Source organism: Nipponia nippon, unplaced genomic scaffold (genome assembly GCF_047370975.1).
Source record: "Nipponia nippon isolate SJK-2023a ecotype South Korea unplaced genomic scaffold, ASM4737097v1 scaffold_3, whole genome shotgun sequence".
NCBI lineage: Eukaryota > Metazoa > Chordata > Aves > Pelecaniformes > Threskiornithidae > Nipponia > Nipponia nippon.
In genome coordinates this window covers 76,293,116-76,320,904 of record NW_028262347.1, presented here as the reverse complement: position 1 = coordinate 76,320,904, position 27,789 = coordinate 76,293,116, and the positions used below count along the sequence as shown (strand labels likewise).

The 27,789-nt window shown below is 36.3% G+C and overlaps 1 protein-coding gene across 6 annotated transcripts in view; it reads right to left on the bottom strand.

Annotated features, from left to right (window-relative positions):
- Positions 1 to 2,796: 2,796 nt before the first annotated feature.
- BMAL2 (basic helix-loop-helix ARNT like 2) overlaps positions 2,797 to 27,789 on the bottom strand; it is a 38,798-nt gene continuing 13,805 nt past the window's right edge. For 2 of the 6 annotated variants that reach the window (XM_087765025.1, XM_087765026.1), the window contains 13 exons: positions 25,332 to 25,489; positions 23,180 to 23,259; positions 22,319 to 22,411; positions 20,094 to 20,211; positions 19,121 to 19,264; positions 17,206 to 17,446; positions 16,147 to 16,253; positions 15,392 to 15,542; positions 14,092 to 14,147; positions 13,173 to 13,281; positions 8,863 to 8,950; positions 8,589 to 8,697; positions 5,029 to 7,284 (listed from right to left, as the gene is read on the bottom strand). In XM_087765025.1, coding sequence (XP_087621151.1) covers positions 7,148 to 7,284; positions 8,589 to 8,697; positions 8,863 to 8,950; positions 13,173 to 13,281; positions 14,092 to 14,147; positions 15,392 to 15,542; positions 16,147 to 16,253; positions 17,206 to 17,446; positions 19,121 to 19,264; positions 20,094 to 20,211; positions 22,319 to 22,411; positions 23,180 to 23,259; positions 25,332 to 25,489 — 1,591 coding nt within the window. In that variant the 3' untranslated portion in view covers positions 5,029 to 7,147. Of the gene's footprint in view, positions 3,555 to 4,410; positions 4,549 to 5,028; positions 7,285 to 8,588; positions 8,698 to 8,862; positions 8,951 to 13,172; positions 13,282 to 14,091; positions 14,148 to 15,391; positions 15,543 to 16,146; positions 16,254 to 17,205; positions 17,447 to 19,120; positions 19,265 to 20,093; positions 20,212 to 22,318; positions 22,412 to 23,179; positions 23,260 to 25,331; positions 25,490 to 27,789 lie in introns of those variants that run through there. The other 4 variants (XR_015706404.1, XR_015706403.1, XR_015706401.1 and 1 more) reach the window with 4 other exon arrangements.

The window sequence follows — 27,789 nt, the reverse complement described above, 5'->3', positions numbered from 1 at the left end:
AGGACTACTGGAACAAGTTAGAACTTCTGTCCTATGAAAAGCTTCCTCCCATAAAAATGTAAATTACTGGACTGTAAGTTACATCTTCCAAATTTCTTGTTCCAAAAATGCCTGAACAACTTTGACTCTGTATTTGAGTGGGACAGTCATCAAGACTGCAAATGTCTCAAATCCAAATTTTGAAAGCCTTATTCCCTATTACCCTGTCTTAATGCCTTAGCTTGATTAAAGCAAGGTGCCAAAACCAGGCTGAAAGCAGCGAGATGAGGAGTTAGAAATGATAACTTGCAGTCCTTCTGAAAAGGATCATGTTTACTAACACAAACACGTCGTTCCAACAGTGCAAGTTCCACTCAGCGCTGTGCCCAGCTCCTTCCAGATTGATAAAGTGAAGTTTTGAATTCTGTTTAGATAATCCCTAGAAACCTAAATTCAACAATTTTGAAATGGGTTTGACTATTCAGTGACTGCCTGAAAAGGCAGCAGTTGCATACTAGCCTCAGCAGGAAAATAATCCACTTGAAAATATTTTCCCCTCAGACTGCTATCAGTAATCCTGTTCACCATTTTAAAAGTTACTAGCCCTCATGCTTATCACCAAATCTGAAACACCATTAAAGTGATCGTGATAAGAAAGCTTACCAGAGTCAGTAAATACTTAGTTTAAATATGGCAAAGATGGAGATCGAGAAGACCAAATAATCCAGCCTCCTTTGCTTTATCACAAAGGAACTGAGGGAGCACCATGCCACAGCCCCACGCATACAAGCATCTTGCTTGTAGCATGGTATAGAATTACATTTTAGATGTAGCGAGGTGGGGGTTGGTCTCTTCTCCCTAGTAACAAGGGATAGGACGGGAGGAAACGGCCTCAAGCTGCGCCAGGGGAGGTTTAGGTTGGATATTAGGAAAAACTTCTTCACTGAAAGGGTAGTCGGGCACTGGAACAGGCTGCCCGGGGCAGTGGTTGAGTGTCCACCCCTGGAGGTATTTAAAAGATGGGTAGAGGTGGTGCTTGAGGACATGGTTTAGTGGTGGACTTGGCAGTGCTAGGTTAACGGTTGGACTCGATCTTAAGGGTCTTTTCCAACCTTAACAATTCTATGATTCTATGATTATTTATATAAGTAGTTGTCCTGACTGTCCCTTTTTTTTTTTTTTTTTTGTTGTGAAAAATGGGTATTTTTCCTGCAACTGTATCTGGAGTTTCACTCCATTTGATCTTTCTGTTTATCTGCAAACTCCCACAACATTGGAGCATTTCCCATGGCTTTCTACCAAAGCAACTGTAAGAACTCTGGAATAACGACCTCTGATTTCTGAGATACACAACACATGCTTTTATGTTGGAAACTGCAAGTTCCTTACAGAACTTGGATACAAAATGCCCCCAAGAGTTAAAACATACCACAGGAAACTAAATACATGGTTTTCTTTTTTTTTTTTCAAAAGACTATTTAGGAGCATGCTGTAAATTACTGTAAAAAACCACGAGCAAGACAGCTCTGAAGAACTGTATGATTTGAAGTTTTAAAGCTGAGGGTTCATAAAGGGGGACCATCATAAAAACCTAAGAAGTCATGAGTCGCGTAGAGACAGAAGGTAAGGAACAACTGTTTGTTGTCTCTTTGATCCACAAATAAAGCAGTGATCTGCAGGTGAAGGTAGCAGGAGCCAGAACAGAGAAAAGCAGCTCTCCTGCCAGAGGGAGGAGGCCCGTGGCACTCCCTAGCAAAGGAACCTGCGGGCACACGTAGCTCCTGTGGGCTCAACGGAGGGGTGGTCCAGTAGACACACTCGGAATAGACGTCCTTCAGGGTTTACCAAACGGACAAACCAAACTACGCTCAGGAAATCCCCCGAGCTGAAAGCGGTTGAAGCAGCTGCTGTGCTTATCCTGTTCTTAACTGGCTTTAGGAGTCAGCTCATGCCCATCGCTGCCCACAGCAGAACGGGCGGCCTTCAGCACCGTAGCTGCTCTTACGTTCCACGCAGAACGAACTGCAGCCAGCCCGCGGCTCTTCAGAACAAGTGTTTAGCAGCTGACTGTATCTTGCTGAAACAACACTAAGTTCACCTGCCTGTTTTTTTTTTGTTTTGTGTTGGTGTTTTGTTTTGGTGGTTTTGTTCCGGTTTTTGTTTGGGTTATGTTTGTTTTTTTTTTAAGAGATTTACCATCCCTTTAACGATAACAAAAACATTATCTGATACTGCAACTACACTTGTCCAGAAAGAAGAGTATTCTTAAAGACCTGGCAAATCAAATGTATATAAAGTATGAGGGATTAAGAAACCAATTTGCTTATCATCCTATTTTGACAAGATGAAGTCTAAGGATGGAACCACTCCTGTCAAAGAATTGTTACGAACTCAAATTATTTTGTCTAAATACTAAAGCCCCAGTAGTATTGTCTTCTCTATGATATAGCCCTACCCGTAAGATTTATGAAAGAAGCAATTCTTTGAAGTCAGATTTGTTGTTTACAAGCATTGCATAATACCCGAGATATTGTGTTGTTCAAAGCTCTGCTGCTCACTTTACAGTCCCTTCTAGAAACACACTGATATACTCCATTGTTACAATCAATTATTTTCTCTCAGTTGTGCCTAAGTTCCCCAAGTTTTTTGTAGGACAGATTACTGATGTCAGGTCATGGACACCTGGGATCTGCAAATGCTGGGGAAGAAAACTTCTACCACCCAGACAGGGCCAGCATTGTGAGAACAACAAACAAGGAAGATCTTTCCCACAAAACTTTTTATGATTTCCAAAGACTGTGTGTTTATTTCTAGAGGTTTTGACATGAAAACAACTGAAGGATAAAAAGTTATGTGTAGTAACTGCTCATATATGTGAACTTATCCTTTAAATCAGGCATGCTGATTTACTTTATTCCCTTTTCTCTCCCATTTAACAAAAGCACTTCACAGAAGCCGACACATAATATACATAACTCTCAGGGCCCTTAATTTTTTTTTTAAATGTAGTAGGCTGCTATAGCTTGGCAGCTGTTCCACAGGATCTTGAATAAGAAGAGCTATAGAGACAGGATCTGCACCAGTAAAACTGCCTACTTCCAAGGGACATGAGAATTTTTGTCATGTCTCAGGGATTCTGTCTTTTCCTCACCAGGAAGATATGATGCTTCTGAAAGCAATTAAGCCAGGAATAACGCAGAAAATTTAGTCTTGATAGCCATCTGTCATGGTAAAGGGGATCTAGATGAACCTTCTAGAAACGAGGTGTACACAGAAAGTGCCCCAGCAGCAGAAGCTGTATTTCAGCAGCTCATTCACCACTCCACTTGCCTTTTTCCTGGATCCTCTAATTCTGCTGCTCTGAAACATGGTTTTACATCTTTTAACCTGCAAGAACCTATAACCCCAAGTATCCTCTTCATCTCCATATTTGTATAGAACAAAATAATTCTCATCAGGGATGGGGAATAAAATTATCATCTTCAGAGAAGTCCTAAATGGCACAAAGCTTTCCAGCTGATGATTACTCCCTGGAATTCTAGGACATTTTATGAATTTACAGGATGTACGTCAACCTACAAAAAGGAAGCAAAGGACTAAGTGAGAGAGGCCAGAAGTCAGGGCTTAGGGAGAAGCAGCATCACTTAAGCAAGAACAAATTTTCATTTCAGTTCGGATCATGAACAGGAACACACTACTGTCAGCAACCACTGAAATGACTAATTTTAGCTTTTTGCACTTGTGAGTAAGCCAAATTTTCCAATACTCTAAAAAAAGGCATAAGATCTATAGAACTACAATGCACCACAGGAAAGAAGCATGGACTGAAGCGCTGCTTTAGACACATGCAATAGCACTGTACTCGACTAAACACTCCAAGAGAATCCCACGAAGCAATTACACCCGAAAGGGCACAGAAAGGATCCCCTCTGCCCCCACAACAACCATCAAATATTGTTACGGGAAATGCGAAAGTTAAGGTTTAATATATTGACATCTTCATGACCCGCCGCCGTAAGACGTGATGGTATTCTGAAGCACTGTTTTAATCCTGTGTGCCACATGGCAGCCCAGGACTTCCCGCAGCCTGCCTCTGATCTAACTCGGGCTGGTGCTGACTGACTCTTACCCTCCACCCAGCCAGACCACTTTCTCATTCCAACAACACCCAGATGGTATTTGTCTCTACCACATTCTTATTCTCTTCTCCTAATTCTGAAAAGGATTCTCTCATGTTTTCCTGTCAACACAGGAACTGGTTTCCCAAATAAGCTGCTGCTTATATCACTCCTCTCCCGTCAAGATTTTCTTATCTAACTCCATACATGCCTGCAGTAACAAATTAGTTGACCCATCTCCAAGTACAACCTCGATAACTAATAAGGCTTTTAAGAGCCTGTTGACGCCTGCTTTATCACATACCATACCTACTTGCAGCAAGACTCTGTAAGAATCATATCCACGTGCTCTGTTTGCTTCTGATGCAACAGGCTCTTTCAGGTACAGCCTACAGCACTCTCCTTTCCAGAGGCAGTCCAATTAAGCTGCAACATCAGGGGTTTTTAGTACCTAGAAAATGCATGTTAGTTTGGATTACAAAGTTACCCTGGCTAGGGAATATCATCTTGAGCTACCAAAATCCACATTAATTCAACCTCCCCATTTACATTTTTAGGGAATGAGCCTGGGATCTGAAAGCATGAGTACTTCATATTTAAATTCAGTATTAGGTAGAATTGTCAGCAGACAAACAGCAGCGCATCAAAGTAACACTTTATTGACCTGATTTAACCACATCTTCTGATAACCTGCACCATGCCAAGAAAAAAAACCTGCCTGTATCTTACTAGAATTGTATTGTTATACGAACAGAAATAAGCACATACTATCTCAACTGTATTAAAAAGTATGTATTAATTCATCATAAATATTTACAAGTGACACTTTTTCTTGTAAGACTGTTTTAAACCAAAAAAATTCACAAATAGTAAAGGGAGAATCTAATAAATTAATTGAGAGCCACAATATTGATCAATGACTGCAAAAGACTCAGTTACATTTTTGTTTTTATTTTTTAGGGAAATCCAAGAAGAATCCAAAAATAGTGGTTTGACTCTAGACGGTTATATAAATCTTGTGAAAGAATAAATATGCCTCTTCAATAACAACATCTGCACCGTTTTCAAACTAATCCAGTTAAAAAAGAAAGTATGTTGAGGAAAGTCATTTTAAGTTATTTATTTACTCATTTATCTGTGTTAGCGACAGCATTTCTTCTTTTATTTAGAATTTATTTCTAGAATAAAATAGAGAAAAGAAAATACATTTTACAATGGCAAAGATTGAAATTCTCAAATTTCATTTATACAAATAGAATTCTATCAATTCTTAGGAAGTACCTGCTTATTTTTTTCACTTTGCTCCATGATATAGCCCAAAATTAATTTTCTGTGAAGAAACAGAAAAGTTTATTCTAATAAAGCCAGAGAACAGATAATTTTGGCCCCATGTCTGTAAAAAAAATTTAAATGCAGGAAATCACACGCAAGTTAAATGCAAAAAAATCTATAGACTTCAAAAAAAAAAAAAAATCAATCCAACAAGCCGTTCTAGAAAACATGGAGAAGATGTCACCAAATAATTCATCATTTGCAAAACGATTCATATCTATAAGATATAAAGCTGCTCTGTCAAAGCATAGGAAGTCAGTGCATGACAAAATTACGTGTTCATTCAGGAAAGGGCAGTTATCCAACAGTAGAAGTGTGACATCTACTGGCTACCACATCTACTTGTTCACACACTTCAGCCTTAAAAAGATCTGAAACAGGCTGCCTATCGCTCACCTTTAGTGTTAAAACAAATGCAGTAGTGCTTATGGTGGTGCCTGTGTTTAAATGTCTGTATTAAAAATGTGCACACGTATCAAATCTTCAAATGCTTTCTTTCATTACCCGAATTAAAAAAAAAAAAGAACAGAAAAATATGCTTTTATGATATATAATTGATGCAAAAATTTGTCTAAACCTTTAATACCAGAGTTAAAAAGATCCATTTTATATATTAATGCTATATTGTTCTAATACAACTTAAGTGCCATGTTCTTGAGTAATTTGCTGCAACTGCAATACAATTCTTGCAAAAGCTGTCCCCCAAAAGATGATCATCCTATATAGCATTTGCTTACAGACAGTACTATATTACATAAATATTTTAAAAAGTCACAGACTCAAGCAATAGAAAAATCACCCTAATCTCTCCAAAAACATAGAGACTATAAAAGATACTATAGAATTTTAAGATTTTTTCACTAATAGACAGTGCTAGCCTCACTCTGGAACCAAGACAATCTATCCAAACTTCTCTAGTGATGAAACCGAAGTGCTTTATTACAGTTATAGCATTCCTTTTCTTAGGTAATATGCGCTGCCCCTCTAATAATACATTAGAAATAATACAAATAGTAGTTAAGATTTTGTTGCTCTTTTCTTATACCCTTATCATGTTTGCGTACTGGGGAAGCGACCATTTTTCTCAAAAAATTCTCTTCTCTGTTATGCTGATCTAATTCAAATCCTTGCTCCCAGAACTGTATGCTTTATTTTCACTTTTGACTACAAAACTACACTTCTGAAAAGGGCAAGGAATCACAAACTGCATCATTTGAGAATTACAATACCTTATTTTACAACTGTAGTGTGTGCAAGTCACCATTTCAATAAAATTTCAGTTACAAATATTCTTAAAATGTGTGAGTACAGTAGGTTCTACAGAAAGTAACATGGATAATCAATATTCTACCATTTGAAACAAAAACAATAAATAAAAGTTTAAGTACTAGAACTACGAAAAAAATATTCCTGTACATTGTACAGTACCTTTTCATTAAAGCTTCTTAGCAAAAATATAGCAATGCATTTCAAGCATTCCAGTTACAGATGGTTCAATATTAAAATTTCAAGGTGTCCCCATCATGAAAAAAATATTGCATTTTTCCATAGGTGCAGCAGAAACTGTCTCTCTCTGAACAAGGCTTTAGTCTTTAAAAATATATAGACAGTAAGTATGAATTCAAATGAAACATTAAAAAATTATAATACAGTACTGAGGATGTACGGTTGTTGTGCATTACGGATTTTACATTCCTTCTTATTTTGTAAAAGCAAAGCTAGAGAGCCCATTGTATATCACTGAGTTCAGCTGGGTCCCCAAGTCCTCCATCAGCCTCCAAGTAATTCATAAGAGCTGTCATAGCAGTGTCATCATTTTCACATATTGCATCGAAGTCCAGATGAGAATTACCACCTATAAAATTAAAGCATTAACGTATGCAGTACAAAGCATGAAGAATATGGTAACTTTCAACACATATTTGTTTTTAAACAGCACCTTCCTTTGAAGTCAAGGCAAACATTTACATGTAAATGTTACAAAAAAAAAAAACCCAAATAAACAAGTAATAGAAATAATGGCTGTCTGCAGACAGTTACAAGGACATACGTAACTTGATTTAAGAAGACTTAAGTCTTGTCAATCCATTGGACTACCTCCAACTGCTAGCTAATAAAACTTGTATCCACGCAGTGAAGTTCATGTCACTGAAGTAGAAAACTGCTTTCTACATTATGTCACCTCAGTGGGAAACACAATCACGTACCTGAATTCTCATCTGATGTATTAGGCCGGATGAACTCCCGAAACCTTACGAGTTACTGTGTGTTAGCTCTAGAAATCAACGCTATACCCTTGCCTTTAACAACAGCAAGGTAAAATGCTTTAGCTCAAGTATCAATGAAAAATGTTTCCTTGCCTATCTTGGATAAATGTTTGTTTGTTGTTTTTGTTTTTTCCAAACCCTTATTTGAGGATTAGCTTATTTTTTCCTTTGGTGGGTTTTTTTTATATAAAGGTCTTATAGCTAAACTGGAAGAGAGCTATAGGTTATAAATAAATAACTAAATAAAGCTCTAGTAACTGAAATAAAAAAGGAAGACTGAAAAGTTTATAAGAGCTGAAATACAGGATAAGCATAAACATCGCTTCTATAGCACTTTGCCTTTTATGTTAAAAATAATACCACAGCATCCTCCTCTTACAGTGTCAGGGAATCCTATATCCAGACAAACTGCTGCCTTAGTGCATGCTTGAAGGAGGGGAAAGAAAAAAAAAATTCTTTCTGAAACATTTTGACTAGCCCTTTGTATTGACTATTCATAGCTTGCAGTTAAGAAAGAGGTAAAGTGTTAAAAGGACAACAGTTCAGAAATTACAGTTACCTTACATTGCACTGAAATACTTTTCCTTACCCATCTCTCTTCTGGAAGGAGAACTAGGTAAGTACCTAATTAAAACTGTGGCATGCAAGAATGCAATGGTAAACTTCTGTTACAGGATGTTATTTTTGTCATGAGATTCAATCACTGATCAAATTTTGCTGTTTGCCTTCCAGTGATAACACATCTGTTTTAAGAGTCCTCTCATCTTAAGACAGACAAATCTCTTTACAATTTATACATGGTTGTAAAGTGGTGCACTCAAAAATTACACGATTTATCAGAAACATCTTTCCCTGCAACCCTCAAAATATCCACAAGAGAAATAAATCTTACTGAGGAGAGGTTCATTATTGGGAAATGGAATAGCACCCTGGTTTTGTTCTGAAGTCTCTAGAACTTCTGTTCCCGAAGGACATAACTGAATCAACTCTTTATTTGGCACCTGAAAGAAGTAGTAAAAGGGACAGAATTAAATCCTAAATTTAGTCACAATTATTACATTACAGAAACATTATACAAGTCAGGGTAATCTTGTTCAAATGTAGGCTTTGAGCTATCTTACATTAATCTTTTACATTCAGATTTTTACAGGCAGTGACATACTCACATTGCTGCAGTTTACAGTTAAAGCTGGAGAAGGTGACTTTCTCAAGAGATGCGATGGACTTAACTCCCCAGATGGTGAAGAATGCAACCTAAAATTGTATATGTTTAGTTGATTTACCAAGTCACATTGATCATAAACCGACAAATAGCCTATATGTTGCAGAACCCACCAGACCCAGTGACGAAGCACAAGCCAGCTAATCTGAGACAATGATGTCTTAAATTCTCCTGCTGCAAGTTTTGCTAACATAAAAAGCAGAAGACATCAATAAAGGCAATTACTTGAGCACACTTTTATTTTTCTGTTGAATCACAAGCACTGACAGATCAAAGAGTAACAGGTTTCAGAATTATGCACGCTGGGACAAATAGGTACATTTCAAATACATACAGAATACAGACAACATAAGGAAGTTTGCCTAAACGGTGGAGGGGAAACGACACATCCTTCTAATGCTGCCTCTACTATTACTTTGTTATACCCGTCTTTCCATATATTCATAAAATTCCGAATAAAAGTAAAGACCGCTTGTTTGTTACCAGAATTCTTTGAGATACTGCTCATTCTCCCTCATCAAACATGCTAGATATGAAACTAACAGTGAAAATGTTGTACCAGGGCCCTTTGGACAGCTTGCTCCCATCGCCCCCTGCTCTTCCTGACTCCCAAAGCACAAGGCTAGAAGAACTGGAGCACTCTGGATGCTTTTGTTTCCGTCACTTCCAAAACGTGGTAAGGGATTGGAAGAAAGGTAGAAAATGTGTGAATAAACAGCCTATCTTAAATAAGTCGAGTTATTTGTGTGGAGTATTTGTTAGTTCCCTACATTCCAATATCCAGTGCACCATTTGATAAGCAGTACTGCCGTCTCTAAAAGCTGGGACAGAAACTCCAGATTGAATAGATTTATAGCATCGCTGTAACTGAAATGAATTAGCAGCTGATGAATGATCAGTTCAGATATGCTTGTAAATAGAGCTATAGGCATAGTCCTGAAATTTTAAAAAAATACTTCGTGACGCCTGATGCACAGCTTGAGAACCACCTGTGTCTTACTGATACTAAAAAACCACAGAGGGCAGATTCAGGTAGCAAATGTACTCATCCTACTGGATTATGTTTGTAGTCACAAAGGTATTTGAGGAAAAACAGCTGGTTTTAGCCTCTGTTGATCACTTTTGTCTAATTTTGATCGCCTCAGTGTGTACAAGATAGTAACTTGATTTCACACAAAAGAAAAATGAAGAAATATCATGAAGTTCTACTCTTTGGCTGGAAAGAAATACAGCATTATTCTCAGCAACAATTCTGGAAAACAGAACTACCTCTGGGTACAAGCAACTACATCCAGACATCTCCAGAAACATGCAGTTGTTATTGAGGAAGCCTTCAATGGCTGATTGTATTTGTGAACACCTCTTCCTCTTACAGAGATAAAACTAGTTTATTTTCCCCCAAGATACAGGACTGTAGGATGAATATGATGCCAGATATCCCAGTCACACAATGCAACTGTTCCCTTCCATAGCTGGCTTCTTTTCAGAACTGCCCTCTCTCGCGTCATGCCTGGATATTAACTGTCAGAAATGAGAACTTTTGCCAACTTACTTCAGTCTTCGGAAAGATATAATAAAAAGTGACTCTCCTTCCCTCTACTGGTGGTACCGATGAGAGGACATCAACAATGGTCTTACCAAAATGTAACATCCCATCTTTGCTGTTGAGGAAATCAATCAGTTTTTTGTTGCCAGTGCTTTTCCTCCTCCTTTGCTGGATAATCCCAGCAACCTGCCAACATGCTGTGAGATGGATTATAATTTTTTTTTTTCTTCTGAAGTAGCAATCTTTTCAATCCATCACAACTAAAGTGTTTATTCTTTTCTTCCTTCCATTGAAAAATGAAGGATTCCCTGTGCAATTTGACTATTCTAGTAAAGGGATGCGACTTCATTGTTGGAAGGCGATTCCAAAATACTGGAAACAGAGAAAGAAACATCTACCCACTGTCACTCATCACACTCTTAGGCTCTGACCATGGTTTTTACTGTTTCAGAAAATTAAATACTGTCTTCTGATGAAGAGACAGCAGAGAAGACAACCACATTGTGAAGAGGTAATATGGAATCCTGGACTTCAGCATGGATTTACAAAGGGGAAATTGCACTTAATGAACCTGACAGCCTTCTACAAGGAGGTGACTAGCTCAGTGGATGAGGTCATAGCATTGGATGTTATTTTCTTTGACTTTAAAGACTTTTCACACTGTTTCCCATAACATCCTCACAGACAAGCTGATGAGTTAGACTACTACTGAAACAGTAGAAGCTGACTATGCTATGGCATATCGATGTATGTATAGACTGGAGGACAAGAGGCTGCACTGCAGCCCTGCAGAAAGAGATCTGGGGGGTCTGGTTGATGGTAAGCTCAATGTGAGTCAACAATGTGCGCTGGTGGCCAAGAGGGACAATGGTATCCTGGGGTGCATTTAGCGCAGTATAGCTATGCTTGGTATATATAGTAAGTTATATGTAAGTTATAATAAGCTGTGCTTACTATATATAGTATATAGTCAAAAGAAGCGACTGTCCCACTAGACTCAGCATTGGTGTGGCCTCACCTCGAGTACTGTGTGCAGTTTTGGGCTCTACAATATAAGAAAGATATAAAAATATAAGAATGTGCCCAAAGGAGGGCAAGAAAGATGGTGAAAGGACTAGAGGGCATGACTTATGAGGAACAGCTGAGGATACTAGGTTTGTTCAGCTTAGAGAAGAGGAGAATGAGAGGTGACCCCATTGCTGTCTACAACTTCCTTATGAAGGAGAACAGAGAGGGAGGTACTGATGTCTTCTCTCTGGTGTCCAGTGACAGGATGTGGGAAACAGCTTAAAGCTGTATCAGGGGAAGATATCAGGAAAAAGATCTTCACTGAGAGGATGGTCAAGCACTGGAACAAGCTCCCCAGGGAAGTAGTCATGACCCCAAGCCTGTTGGTGTTCAAGAAGCATTTGGACAACACTCTTAGATACATGGTTTAACTTTTAGGTTGCCCCATGTAGAGTCAGGAGTTGGACCTGACGATCCTCATGGATCCCTTCCAACTCAGGATATTCTATGATGTGAAACTATTCCTTATACCTCTACCATTGTTGCCCAAACTGGCATTCTTCTTCCTCGAAGATTTAATATTTAGTATATTAGTGCCAGTGGAAAGAACTACATGGGAACTCGGAACACACTGCTCTGCAGTCATAAAAATTTCTTGGCATTCCTTTACCTGGAACTGGAAGTATAAGACCTAAAGTCTGAGGGATGGCTTCATTATCAAAAGCTAACACTTAGATAACTTGTCCTGTGCTGATAGGATGATAGTACCATTATCCTAAACTTGACCTTAACAAAAGTGGTTGGACATTCTGATGAAGCCTTAAATCCTAAAAGAGTTGTGACTGAAAACAGACTTTTTCTGTGCATGTGTGTGCATCCCAAAGTCCTGGAACTGGCTGCCTTAGAGACTTTTTAAAAAACGTTCTTAGACAAGAAATGCTGATACAGTGCAAACTGACATAGAGTAATAACCTCTCCCTCTATAAGCAAGTCAGGCACCACTGTGGGTGCACAACACAGAAAATACATAAGGATATCTTCACATTAAAATTATGTTTCTTCCTTTCAAATTCCTTGGCTATGCTGTGTCCCTGCTAAACTAGTTAGTTTTAGAACAGTCAATCTTTAATTAACAATTTGAATCTTGTATGGATTCCCATTTGGAATGACGCAGTGAGGTTTTTTTAATCTATGGCTTGGTACTGGGAAGGAATTGTGCTATCACTTTAGTCTACATTCATGATAATCAGGAAAGGGAAGAGACAGGCTATGAAAGCGCTCCACTAGGGACTGTTTCAAGGAAAGTTTTCCTAGCAGAGCAACGCTATCAGAAAAATACAAACACTACTCACAGACAACTGATTTTCCATTCCCAAATGGTTTATCTAACCATTTCAACATGTGAAGAAGCTGCATCACAGTAATGCTTTTGAAGTCATAGTTAAATAATACTTTCATTAACAAAGGAAATTGCATGCCCAGAACAAAACTATTTATCAACACCAGTGATGTGTTCTGCTATGCATGAGACTAATATTAGGTTATAATTGGTATCTCATAATGCCACTGCTCAAACTAAAAATATTTTATATATATGCAACACAATAAAAATGAAACTTCAACAACCCCCACATAATCACATGTAAAACTTCTCTCTCTCTTACTTAAAAGCCTAATGTATGATGTTAAGCATTTATTACCTTTGCAATTCTAATATTTCATTTGCAATTTCGGTTCCTATACTTCCAGCACCAAGAACTGTTCCAGAAGACATTCCAGGTACACTTACTAAAGACTGTTTTACAGCATCTACAGTTAAAAAACAAAATAAAACCTTAAGTTTGTAGCAGTTTCATTACGCGGCAAGGAACAATCACCTCAAGGATTCATTTTAAAGCAGTTTTTGTTCTAGATCACTTAATTTTAGAAAGTAAATTCCTTAAAACACTAACTCATGGGGGAGGGTGTTGTGTCATGTGAAATATAAAGATAAGTGAATAACATATTTGTGAAAACTGCTGATCTCCAGTAATGAAATTAGCTTTAATCGTTACCACCTCCAGTCTCTCTCACAGACAACGCAAAACACATGAGAAAAAAACCCCTTAGATTTTTCACAAACCGAAATCAGTTATTAAAAAAAAAATTTTAAAAGCAAAAATAAAAAACCTTATAGCAAGATGACAAAACAGCATGTAGAAATCAGAATCTATGCATAGCAGAATAATATTAACAAAATACCTATCAATATCAGTATCACCCTATATTCTACAGGTAAACTCCAATTGTACAATTGCATTTCTTCAAAAAAAAAAAACAGGAAAAATGTGAAGAGGGTCTGTGACAGAAGCATAATATCCTGTCAATCAAAATCCTAGCTATAGTAGAAGCTGATAGAAGGAAAAGATATGCTATAAGCCCTTCTGATCAGAGTTATGTGAATGATATGAATTAGGATGCTGTGAGTAACTAGAAATTGTCACCAGAATTTGCTTTAAAAAAATTAATCCTTCCTTGCACAACAACCTAGAATAAAAAAATTCCTGGACGTAATAAATCTAAATTTGTAACGATTGATCAGGAGATGCACTTATGATAACTGTAAGAAGCAACACTTGCCTTCTGCAGGCTGGGAACCGTGGGGGACCTGTTCTTCAGCTGACTCATTATGACCTCTGAGATTTAAATAAGTAAAAAACAAACAAACAAACAAAATCAGCAAGTTTTTCAAAGGCAAAACCCAGCATATTTATGTTTGATTTCAATAATACTTTACACAGAGTAAAAACTAACATCCTCGAACTAGTAAAAAAAAAAGATATTCCTCACGTTTCAATGTTCAATCCTTTGTACTGTTGTTTCTGAAGCACTGGGTGAAATATTTATTTCTACTTATTCCCCAAATAAAGAAGAAAGGCCAATATAGTTGTCTGTGTTCCATGACAAGAGAACAAGGCTACCATTTTTATTCCTAGGAGGGAGACCAGTTAACCAGAAACAACTGCTACAGGGACAGGGCAGTGGCTACCTTCTGCCCACAGCTGCTGCTGCCTACCTTCCCTCCTCTAGACAGTTGCAGATGCCCAGATCTCCAGGGCAGGCAAAAGTGGCCATTGGCTGTGGGGCAACACAGACTGTCTTAACTGCTCTTCTCTGTCTTCTTGAGGAAAAAGGACATGGGCAACATAGGTGGGTGACGTTGACTTAAGACATGAGCCAGCTACAGAACGGGTACAAGGTCCCCTTGACAACTTGGTTTAATGGAAATAAAATCCCCTCTGTCCCCTTCTCAAAAACCTAGTCGTTGGCAAAGATCCTCAGTATCATTGGAACAGTCCAAATTATAGCTCCATTGCAAGGCACAGAGAATGAAAAAGAATAATTAAAAATAAAGAACAAAGAATTAAACACACACATTTACTGTCTCACAGACTTCTCCCTTGCAATCAATTTGGATAGTGTCTTTGTGTCCTGCCTTGCATTTGTGCATTTATGATCTATCAATTATGCTTCTCCACATTCTCACACATGGTAGGTAGGGCAGCACTTAAAAGTATGTCAACTGACACATACAGTCTTGTAAAGCGCAGAAGGAAAAGCAGAACTAACTTCACATTTCCATTTATTCATATCTACTTTTCTTAAAAGATCCTTCCTTTCTTCCTATAATAAGAAACTCTTTCACCTTATTTTTTCTACTGGAAATAGCACACTTTTCAGAGTTAAATCCATGACTTAAGGCTGAAATAAAAATAACTGGTAAATGCAAAAAAATGTTCTTCCAGGTTACTCAACCACTTTTTGTGCAGTGTTGATATTTTCTAGTCTTGTTCTGCTTCTTAAACAGGTTGCTTTCTGTTAATGATAACTGTAATTAAGACAAAAAATAACATGGGAATTCATATCATGAATTACTTACAATACCACAGTGTTGTTTGATACAATGTACTCCAGTTCTTTGGTCCACGGATTCATGAAACTAAACCACTGACTCTTTAAAGTAACAAAAGTCCCATCTTTTGCTCTAAATTTGTAGGAATTTGTAAATACTTTTTCTTTATTCTGCAACACTAGATAAGAAAGGAGTTGTAATCACCATATATATACTCAGAAAGATAAAGTTAAAAAAAATAATCTGTTTTATAGCATCATAAACCCAAAATGTTTTTGATGGCCAGAAATACAAATTAAATGCCAGAACAACTGACAGGACCGGACCCCTGCTAATATCAAACTACAGTTTCAGCGATGCTAATTATCTTAAATTAAAGCCCAAGTACTAAGTTTCCGCAAATCACTAGTAGGGAGACTCCTGGCTTGGTGAACTTTCATAATCGGTGTCTTTAATTACATGATTAGGCACATTTGCTCTTCAGGACTCCTTCCTCATTCTTACAAAGAGTTGAAGCAGTGGGTTGAAAAAAAGCTTTAACATTATTCCCTTGCGATTAAAGCATTGCACCAAGATCCAAGACAACAGAAGTCAACAGAAGTTTCTCCCTGCTTCTATTACAAGCTTTATGCGGGCATATCTTAATGCAGACATAGAAAAGGACAATGCTAAGATTGCTTAATTTTATTAATTCTCAGCTTCTGATTTTTTGATTTATACTGTTTTCAACACAGTAGTTACATATAGTTATATGTAGTCTGGGAGGACCAATTATTTTGTACCTTCTTTATGTTTTTCAGCTAGATGATTGTGATCATCTTGATGGCAGTACTCATAACAAGAAGTTCCTAGAAGCTCTTGTGGCAGGTACCCTAAAATTGCTGTTGCACTGTTAGAAATAAAAACATGAACTACAGCGGATTCAAGCAATTGCAAAGCTTGTTTTCTTCAGTATCAGATAAAGCAGAAAATTAATATTTAAAGAAACAGGTGCTTGCGTTCATGTTTGGGAAAAAGATATAGCATTAGTATAGCTCTAAAACAACAGGAAATATTTTCCACTGCAAATTATCCATTTGCAATGAATGGCAATTCAAAGACAAAATAACAGTGTTTAAACATGCAAACCACATGTACACAACACAAAGTAATTATGATCATTAGGTCTTCCCATTAGCCAATCAGGGTACCGGTCACACATAATGAGTCATTACAAAAATTTAGTAGTTGAATTTTGCTCTGCCGCTTTAAGGAATAGGTTTAAACTGACACTTTTAGATGAAAGACAAGATGACTGAAAGCAATAAAAAGCTTCCAGTGACAATAACGAAATTCAAAATGCAAAGTGGTAACTCCGTCTATATAACAAATAAAAGTCTGATTTAGAAAGTTCAGAAAATAGGAACTTAGCTTTCACTTCTAATGAAATGATTTGGTACCTCATTTAGATAGCATGTATGCGTTCCAAATAGTAAGATGTTAAGTAGTAATAACTTTTGGTTAAGTGTTTATTACTTAAGTCATATGCATAGCTATGAAGCTCTGACTTGAGATTTTTTCTTTACGAATAAATAAGTATATCAGTGCATTTTACGACATATTTTAATCTTGCTATCTCATCTTTTCCTATAGAACAATACACTTACTTTTATACATTACATTTAATGTTTGACAAAAAACCAAAGCCCAAGTACTCATAGATTCAGAATGAACTGCTTCCTGTGTACAGCACCTAGAAATTCTATCCTGCTTGAGAAATTACAGTTCTGACAGGAAATATTAGAAAGTTTAACTAGTGGTATCATTTTCATTTTCTCCTCATTAAAGAACAAAACGCTTACCGCTGATCTACATAAACAAATTTTCCATCCATGGCAAATCGTGTAACAAATTCTGTTGCTTTGACTTTTATCTCTCCACTCTTTTGTGGAATAATATAAGGGTGTAACCTCCCAATTGCAACAAGACAGTTAAAGTTACTACTGTCCTTTTCTATATCATTTTCTTCTTCTACTCCCACCTCATTAGGAGGCCAATTCTTCATATACCCAGTACAGTGAATGGTACAGTATTTTCTGTGATCTAATAAAAAGAAATGAAATAAGAAGCAGTTATGGTTCCAAAAGTAAACTGAATTACTTTTTTTTTTTTCCTTCTGTTCACCATGAGACCAGGAACTATATTTTATGCTTACCTACAACAACTGCACAAAGCTATCGATAATTTTACAGAGTATTTTTTAATTAATTTTGTACTACTTCATTTTGGCTTACCTGGAGAGAGCGCTTCTAACCCTACGTAAGATTTAGGAAGATAAGCTATAGGTGTTGGCAGAAAAAAAAGTAAACCAACAGTCTGGTAACCCACAGATCACTCTCTCTTTATATAGTTTCATATGTACTGTAAATTAAACTAGAGAGGCACACTGTAGCTTCCAAATCAATTTACCTTTTGTGAACATGATGATCTTAATATATGCCTACTGCAATTGCTAAAAGAATCAGTTCAGAGAACAACCCAAACAAACCTAGCTTATTTTCTATTTATCTCAGGCTTCTGAATTCCTCAATTTTCTGGGAACACAAGTATTTTAAAACTCTTCTATTACAGCATACACTGTCATTTATTCCTATGGCTGGTAGACTCTTTGCTGTCTATGTAACCTGCAAACATCCTCATATGCATCAAGGCATAGAGATGACATTATGTGTCCTACAGTAATTCGCTTTCAAAAAATTGCCAAAGTATTCTTGATATCTGTATTCTGAACAAATTATGCTTTACATAGATTTGACTGCATTAACCTTATCAACTATGGAAAACATAACTCCGTAAAATGAAAAAACTAAGTTATCCTACTGTGACTTTGTCACAGTTTCTCAGATTGTCAAGGTGCCTCCCCTCAATACTGCTTTCCTGAGAAACTTTTACACACGTTAAATTCTTATCTCACCAAGTTAGTTGGCACATCAAGGGAGACTGAATTCTATTTACTTACAATGACAGACCTATCTTAAAATTTACTATTGTACGGCATATCTCAACAATAACAGGTTACATTGGAAAATAAAAAGTAGGATGATTTTTTGCAGGGTCAAACAATTTCAGCACACCTTTGCAAAAATCAATACTAAGGTATTAAATAAAAGCTGGAAATTACACTTAAAAAAGATCCATTCACTGAAAACTTGACAAGAGTATACTGCTGTACAGGCATACCAAAATATGAACTAAATTAAAATTATTGGAAAAATGAATGGAATTATACTGATAAATTAACTTTACTATTAAAAGCAAAAAAAAAGGAAAATTCATATTTTAAGTACACACAACACAAAGTAAATCAGAAAAAAAAAGTTGGTTTACTTGCTTTTTTTCCTTCAAAACAGTAGGTTGTGCAGGCCTTATTCACAGTTATCTTCAAGACATATGTTATTTAGTTTCATTCTTCTGATCTGCTCCAGTGCTTTCAAAAATTTCCCTGAGACTTCTAAAATTTGACTACAACAGACCATGCGCTCCTAAACAGCCACTGTAACTCAGGTTCCTCCCTCCCTCTTTTCCAGGAGTGAACAGGGAGGAGAAAGAGTACAATTAGACTGTTTTTCAAAACGTGTCTACAGTACATATTTACACTTCTCTACAGCTATTTTGTGAAGTCAGCGATAACTACAAGGGTCGCACTACTAACTCGGAACTTCAATATACCAAGTTTCAAGACAGAAAGTCCCCACTGCATCTACACTGTTTGAATACCTTTCTTCTTTGGGTTGGGCAAGCACTCCTTTTCTTCTTTGACTGTGGTCCTACTACATTTTATCCGACAGAAGAAGGAACGTCGAGCACCAGAATTCAGTCGAGCTGGTCCAGCTTGAAAATCTGTGTGTACTTGCAAGCCAGCTTACAAAAATTCAGTAAAGTAGTTAAAAAAACAAAATCCAACAATAAAACTTCAGAATACAAGGCCTTTTCTTCATTTTAGCTTCCAGCACATTCTCCTTACTCTTTAGTTGCCTAAATTTTGTCCTTACATTAAAAATGAAAAAAGTCTAATAACTTAAACAGGGCAAAGAAAACATGACTGTCATACAGATTCCAAAATCAAAAAGAACTACCAAACTATTTTTAAACGCTTCTTGATATCTTGATATTTTGAATGGTATTTTAATAAATATGCTTTATAAATGTTCAACTTCTATTTGGTACAAGGCAGAACTGCAAAGATGCTTATAGAAGCCAGCTATAAAATAGTGATTAGCTGCACAGTACATAACGCTTTCCATATTAGAAATAACTGTAAACAAAATAAGATTTGGTTAAATTAGGATGACACTTAGCATTTTCAGAGAAGACAGGGATTCTTGATATTGAAGTATTTTATCCCATGTTCGACTACATCAGGTCTTTTGTATTGACAAGACCTATCAAATACAAGAAAAAAAAGTAGTATGCCTGGTAGGAAGAACGTCAGACCACATCTTGGTAAATGTTCAACAATGCAAATTTCAGTCAGTCATTCTTATTATCTAAAATAAATTCTTTTCTGGGCTAGCTTTTAAACTCTAAGTATATTCTAAGCAGCAGCTAAGCATTCAAATATGTTTGGTTCATAGAAATTATACCTCAAGTTTGTATATCCATGCACATATGAACACATGAATATGTCCTGCATAACTAAATTTATTAACATCTCTCTAAAAAAATCTGAGCACATTCAAATATGGCTTACTTTTCCCATCTACGAGCTTCTCCCTAGGAGAGATATCCGAAGAAGAAAGTTGCTCCTTAACTTTTGCAACATCTTTTGGATGCAAGTAATCAAACAAACTTTGTCCAATTAAACTGGCCTGTTCAAAACACAAACAAACAAACACACAAGCAAACACCAAAACACAAAAGAAGAAGCACATTGTTTTAGAACAGGACCCCATACATATTACTTATCTCAGAAAAACTTTCTACACCATTTAAAAAAAAGAGTCAAATACCACAGTTACTCTAAACATCGATATTTTGATCCACATTTAATTTGCCATTGTTTAATATTACTTTTATAAAAACTAGGAAGTAAAAACTTAATTTGTTACTTCCCATTTGCAAAATAGCAGATTTAATTGGATATTAAAAACCAGTTCTGTAAAACCAAATGTTTTATTTATGTACATAATATGATTCCTGATCCCAGTGAAAGAAGCTTATGCACAAAATAACTCACAGATTATGGGAGGGGGAGGGGTGTGGGCGGGGAGAAGGTACAGAAATAGGAAGAAATATTCATGCTACCTAATGACTGAGCTCTAATTTAGCTGGACAAAATAGCACTACTGAGCCAAGAGCTGCCTGGAAGCAGGGGTCAGCTCACTTCAGCATTCCTGAGTAGGGGATATTTACAGGTATCTCTCTGGCTGGGATCCATTCAACCTGCTGACTCTGCTGATCCAAAGTAACTGGTCTGCTGCACTACTGTAGGCAGCACCACTTTCTTTTGAAACAGGAAGGAATTCTCACAAAGTGGGCCAGTTTGGGTTTTTTGATTGCTTACCTTCACCACAGCAGATCAAATCAATGGGTAGAAAGGAGCTGTATTGACAAGCAGTATTCTAGATTCAAATTGCAACTCATTTTGGACCCATGCCACTTGCTAAGTGATCACTGCATACATAAAGCAGAGCACTTTTGCAATAAGCCAGAGTCAGAAATGGGTTTAATGAAAGGCTTCTAAGAAAGCAGGATAAACATACAGCCTCTCTCATTTGCCCAACTGCCATCTAACCCTAACGCAAAGGCAAAATGCTGAGTGCCACTAAGAAAGGCTAACAGCAGCCTTGTCAAAATATACAGGCGTAACAGATTAGGCTGCAGGATGGAATTCATGACCTAGAATGATTCCCAAATAAGCTAATAAATTCATGGGTTAAGTCAGTCATGTTATCTGAACCTCTTTGGCTTGAATAGCAAAGATCTTATGGGTCTGGAAGTAGGTATGTCTGATGTGAGAGACTCCAAAAGGTACTTTTTAGTCTTTGAGTAAATTCAGTGTAGAAGTTTAAAAAAAATCTGCTTTATGTTTGTTCCCATAAGATGATTCAATTAACTTTCATTTAAGAAGATACAGTTTCGTTTTTATAAAAAAATAAAAATACAAATAAAACCTATAAAACAGAGTCCAGATTGGTTACCCTTCCGTTTTGAAGAAGATGAACAAATGGTTTCAAAGCTATAGAAGTAGACAGATGGAAGCACTAAGTGTTTTAGCCTGTTTTTGGAACAGAAGTCATAGATACAGGAACAAGTTATCATGCCTTGATTATTTGTGGTAATTGTCCATGATGTTAAATGTCATGTAATGGAAGGTACTTATATTTTTCCCATTTCTCTTATTCTACAGGCTAAGCTACCTCACACTGTATCAGTTTCCTTCCAGTTAAGAGTATATACATGGATAGTTATTTTGGATGAGGTATTATGTAGTGCATCTGAGCATTAAGGCATTACCAAGGAAAGCTTAATTAACTTCCACTGCTGAACTACCAGTTTTCCTTGGTCTAAAAAAAAAAAAAAAAAAAAAAACCAACCAACCAAAAAAACCCAACAAAACAAAACAAAAAAAACCACAAAACCAAACAACTCGAATCACTTCACCATTTAAAAGGAAATCTCTTGGAGACAGAAATTAGGACATCTTCAAATTATCCATTCCTCTCAGACTAGCAGTTTTCTTAAGGATGATCAATTGAAATCTGGTGCTATTACTCAGGTCAGGAACACTGACTGTACTTGCAAATATTTCATTCCAGAATATTCAGACTTACTCTGAGGGAGGTTAAATCAAAGAAATTCCAAGAAATTATACACAAGGACTGTTTTTTAGTAATATACAATAAAATGGAAAAGTTAAAAAATTTCTAACAAAATGCAAGGTAAAAGCAAAGCAAGAAACTCAATTATAACCACCTGATCATAATTAAGTATTTTGCAAACTGATTCTGAGACAAACAGAATTTTTCCTCTGTTGCATCCAACCACAAACAGGAATCCATCTGCAGCCTGAAAATATAAAGATAATGTCTTTTAAAACATACAATTAAAATAGACAATGAATATTGATGACAAGGAAGCACACTTTTAAACCTGATTTTTTTAATTAAATAAGTTCTAAATCACACGAAAAAGCAATTAAGATTGCAAGGACCAAATCAGACCTTCAGCTATAGACAGCTAAAGTTTCTCAAACACAGCTTTGGGGAAAGAGGCGGCAAGCTGCAAAACAGCTTAACTTGGGAGTCATCTTACAGATCTTGGCCAAGTCTGTTATTGCAGCAAAGGAAAAAAAAAAAATAGTTGCAAAAGAGAAAGGGTAAAGGGGTGTGGGTATATGACGAAGAGCAAAAACAAGACAAAAGATTTTCTTTCAAGTATTATTTCTGCATCTTTTTCAAAGTACATCTTTAAAAATTTAAATGAAGGAGAACAAACAATTGCAAGTATATTTATGCATAATTAAAAGCATTCTCTATACTTGCATGCAGACTTCTGTATCAACATAAAAAATTTTATGTATTAAATACGCGGATTGTATACAGATTTATTACCCCTTCAAGGGCTGCTGTCTGCCATGCTCACAAATCATCTTCTGTACCCCATTATGAAAAAGCCTGTATAGCATACAGCATTTATAAACCAGTACTTATCAAGTACATCAAAGCACTTGCTTGAAGAAAAAGATGGGGAAAAAAGCACTCTCCAACTAAAAACTCAAGTTAATGGCAAGCTTTAATAAGGACATCATTTAACTGAGAGTTTCCTTCCACTTACCCTAAGGATTAACTGTCGGAGCTCATCATCCTTTAAAAATGAAGGTTTATATCGGACTTCTGTATAGGAGCTACTGGAACCTGAAAAATAGGTTATTTGTAGACATGTCAAAACTTATATTTTAAATTTACTTTTAACAGAGTTATACTTGTTTTGTGTTTTATAAATTTTCTTTACAACCACTACAGCTGAATAAAAAAAAACCCAAAACTTCTAAAAATATTAAAAATAAAAAACACTCATAACCATATGCTGGTAATGAATATGGGCACACAACCAATTTTTTCTTGCCCTTTATTTAGCATAAAACAAGAAAACTTCTGTTCAGACATCTTTAATGTACTGCTAGAAAAATGGTATTATGAGAATTGAATTTTCTTGAAACATTTCATAGGCCTATTTCAGAATCCTTAACATTTGCAGAATAACTCCAATGTTATCAATTGTCACAAATAATGCTTCATTAGTACTATATATCCAACAATCAAAAAAACACTCTATTGTAGTTAAATTTACTGTTCGAGCACCCGTGGCAAGTACTCTAAAATAATTTTTAGCCATTACAAGCATTTCCACAACTTTCTCTAGATATTTTTTTAGGTAAATAGCAGTTGAACTTTCCAGCAAATTCCAGCATTCACTATAATTCCACATAGTATCTTGTATTTTCTTAAAGCATTTGTTTTGAAGATATTATATATAATAACTGTGCTGGATGGAGTCCAGGTTTCATATCCTATTGTTAAAATACAAATGTTTGAGCTGAAGATTTCTTGTAGATGCTTGTTTAAACTGCAAGTGCAATTACTGCCCTGCTAATTTGTCACATTATTTCTTTATGCAAAATTCTCAGCCTGCTTGGGCCAACGGGCTTTAGAAATCCTTTCTAACCTACCTTATTCTACGATTCTATTACTGTCAAGTTAGTAGCATAATTTGTTTACTAGACTCCTTTCACATAAGACTAATGGGGTTCTTATTAGGTATGTTTATTCATAATCAACTTTTTTGCAACGCAGATAGTCTTTGATCTTTGCTTACAGTTGACCAAATTATTATTCTGAAACAGCGCTGCCAAAAATCCTGAAATATTGTGCGCTGCTGATAGACCACGTGACATGCAACTTGTATTTGGATATAATTTTTTTAGGGGAGGAAAAAAAATCCCCAAAAGTAGCAATAGCAAAAGGAGACGAAATACATCCTGGTTTTATCCTGACACTGAACCATTCACTGAGATCCATGATTAACTTTGCTAGCTGACTGAGGATATAAACTTTTGATAACTCTCTTTCTTGGTACTCTCTAACATTTCATAGTGCTTAAGACCTTAATGTAATCAAAATCATCAACCATTCTGTTAAACTATGTTTTGTCTTGAAATTTTCCTTTTGACTACTGTTCTTGCAGGCAAAAAAATAAATCTGAAAGATGATTATGTCCAAACGTAATTTTTTCTTTAGTTTTACGCAACTGGTTTTGGTTTGAGGAAGTTACACTGTAAAAGACTTAACCTATCACTGAAGTGAGTTCTCTGTGCTCCCTACCAGTGCAACTACTTACATCAGTTTCTTTAGGTAAGCATTTTTTTAATGGTCTTTTTCCATGATGATGTAAATTTCAAAATCAACAGATAAACATGAAATTCCAATACAGAGACAAAGGGTTGATGCAATCACAAACACAGCAGTAACAAACAGGAGTGTGAAGACCATTTGCTTTTCTGTTAGCAGTATAGCTGTTGGCATCAGTCACCACAGATATTACTGTTCCAGAAAGTATGATGGGAAGTGGAGAGATCACAGAACACACGTTTAATTTGGGGGTTCGAAAATAAGGAAAGACAGACTTGCTTGATTGCTGTAATTTTTAAAAAGAATCAAGGAGTGACCCAACTGCAAGGTATACCCTTAGCACGAAGAAAATATCAGACATTGAAGGGTGGTTTTTTTTTTTTGGTATACTAAGCAAAAAGAAGAAATGAAGTTCTAGAAGCTACAAACACGTAAATTTACATGAAGAACAGACTCAGAACTGAATTCAGTAAGGAAACATAAAATAAATGACCTTTGATTTATTTAACATCAAAGAAGATGCACAGTATAACTCCTGATAGAACAAGAACTTTCAGAATTATTTTCCTAAAACCCACCTTTTAAAGATTTTAAGTGTTGCACAGCCATTCGTAACACTGTAAGCTTATCTAGCTTTCGTGCCATGGGATTGCACTGAGGTATCATAGCAGACAATTCCTCTATCAAATTATTCATTTTGTCTCTTCTCCGTTTCTCTGTTTGACTGTGAGCCTCTCTAAGAAGAAAAATTGTTTTAGGTAAGATGTAGAACACATGATTTTCCCCATAATATTCATCAATTCAATTTTGGGAATGGAACATATCACAAGAAGTACTACTGCACTGAAACAGTTTTTCAGACACTACTTGTATTTGACAACTGAATTGGATTCACTTGCACAAAGCAATGGTCACAATAATGATGTGAAATATTGAGGAGGGAAAAATATCTCAAGCAACAACTTGATTCTATGTGGCAGGAACAAGAGGCTATGAAGACTTATAGAAGTTAAATTCTTCTTGTGACCCTTGATGTCCAAGTGAATACCTTGACACCTTACTGTATACCAGAGAACTTCTGATGTCATTAGTTATCACTGGAAGACACTTCTGCTCCCTGGCTCTATCTCTACCTGGCCTGTGTAACTAAGATGGGGTATTCATTCTGCTACTCTTCTCTCTCTCTCTCTCTCTCTTAAACAAAGAATGCTCTAAGCACTTGCTAAAGCATCTCAGAACTCTGTTTTATGCAAACTCACAACAATCTGAGATGAACCATGTCTTCTTGTTGTCTCATTACCTTAAAAAATTACTCAGATTGAAGACAGACACAAACACAAGCATTTATTCATAGCACAGCACAAGCAACAGACAACACATTTATATGTGCTTATAATAGATGTAGTGGAAACTGAAAGAAAAAGCTATGCCTCACCTAATTTTACCAGAGGGATTTCAGAAAGCTTTCCCCTTCATCCACCTGATAAGGTGGTAGAAAGGGTTTCAGCCTCTGGGCATACCTTGTGCCTCAGATTTCATCTCTTGGTAAACCTCTGTCCAAGAACTCAACCACAGAAAGACAGCTTCTCTTCTTGGACAGTTTTCATCAGAAAACCCATTCGAAGGCACATGACAGTGCACATTACAAGTATGTTTATATCTCAGGTCACTTTTTCTTTAATTCTTTGTAGTGGAGTATGTTAGCTTTTCTAGCTGATATCCTCCCCTCTAACATCCTCTAGCAGATCAAGAAAAGTTTAATTCATTCTATTCCCTCCTTACCCAGAAGACAAGCTAGCCACTCAATTAAAATGAAGATTATTTTCCTTCCTGATTGAGACCAGACACAGTGGTAGTTAACCAAACTGGGGGACAACATATTTTGGTTAACTGATCTCCAAAACTCCTCCTCTTAGGCATACTGTAACAGAAAGCATTAAAGGTAATAAAGTTAACTACATCTGGCCTGTTGAGAAAGAACAAACTACAGTTTTAAAGACCTGGTCTTCTATTATTTTTATTATTTTTCCCCAAAATAAATCCCCCCTCCACACAAATAATTCTGGGTCATTCATACAAGCAATTAGCTTTTCTCTCTCTAAAGCCTTTTTTAAAATTTAATTTTATCAGTTATTCTCAACTCTACAGGTTCACCCAACCTTTCCTTCATGTCAGGTAGGAACAGTCAAGTAACATATTGTGTATGCTCCTTGAACTGTGAACCCCAGGAAGACAGATACAAACATCTGGGGAAAGAGAACAATCTTCCACATCTCTGAGAGTCAGTAAGAAGTTATAGAAACCTGAACAGGTGGATGCAGAAATTCAGGTGATGATGGGATGATTCAGTAAGACTGCTGTCATATTCCCCAGTTACAAAAGGGAAGGGAGAAAAGCAAGTTCTCCAACAAGCTTGCGAAAAGAAACACTGGAGGGGGGTAACTTAAGCAAAGCCTCAAAGTGTCTTCTAGTTATTTTTTTCCTCCAACTAATGAACCAAAACTTAAGGGAAAAAAGTCAACAATACAACATGAAAGTTACTAAGGCAATGTACAAAACATTATCTTGTATAGCAATCTCAGATACTCAGTAAAGAAAAATGAATTTTTGAGTTAAACAAAACAACCTGTAAATATATTTTGGAACACTTTCATTTCTTCCATGTAATTTAAATTACAAGAATACTTCATAATTATTAGTTAGCATACTATGTAAACAATGCTTTTGACAGCAGAGTGGGTTATGTATTTCTGCTTTGACATCTCTGCTCACATGACAAATGAAAGACACTTTTATTTTTAAAACAACTTTATAAAGCAGCTGTAGTTTTACGAAGTGGCTTGTCTATAGTTTAAAGTATTTGTTTGGATGAATCATGACTGCATTCAGTCACACAGCATTTCAAATCTTACAAGTGCTTTATGTGAGTTTCCATTTGGATTCAGGCAAAATGTTAATGCAAAGTGCAATGGCAAACCTTGAATAACTCCCTATGCAAAAACTTGTTGCAGAACAAGACTTCTTTGTCATGCTTTA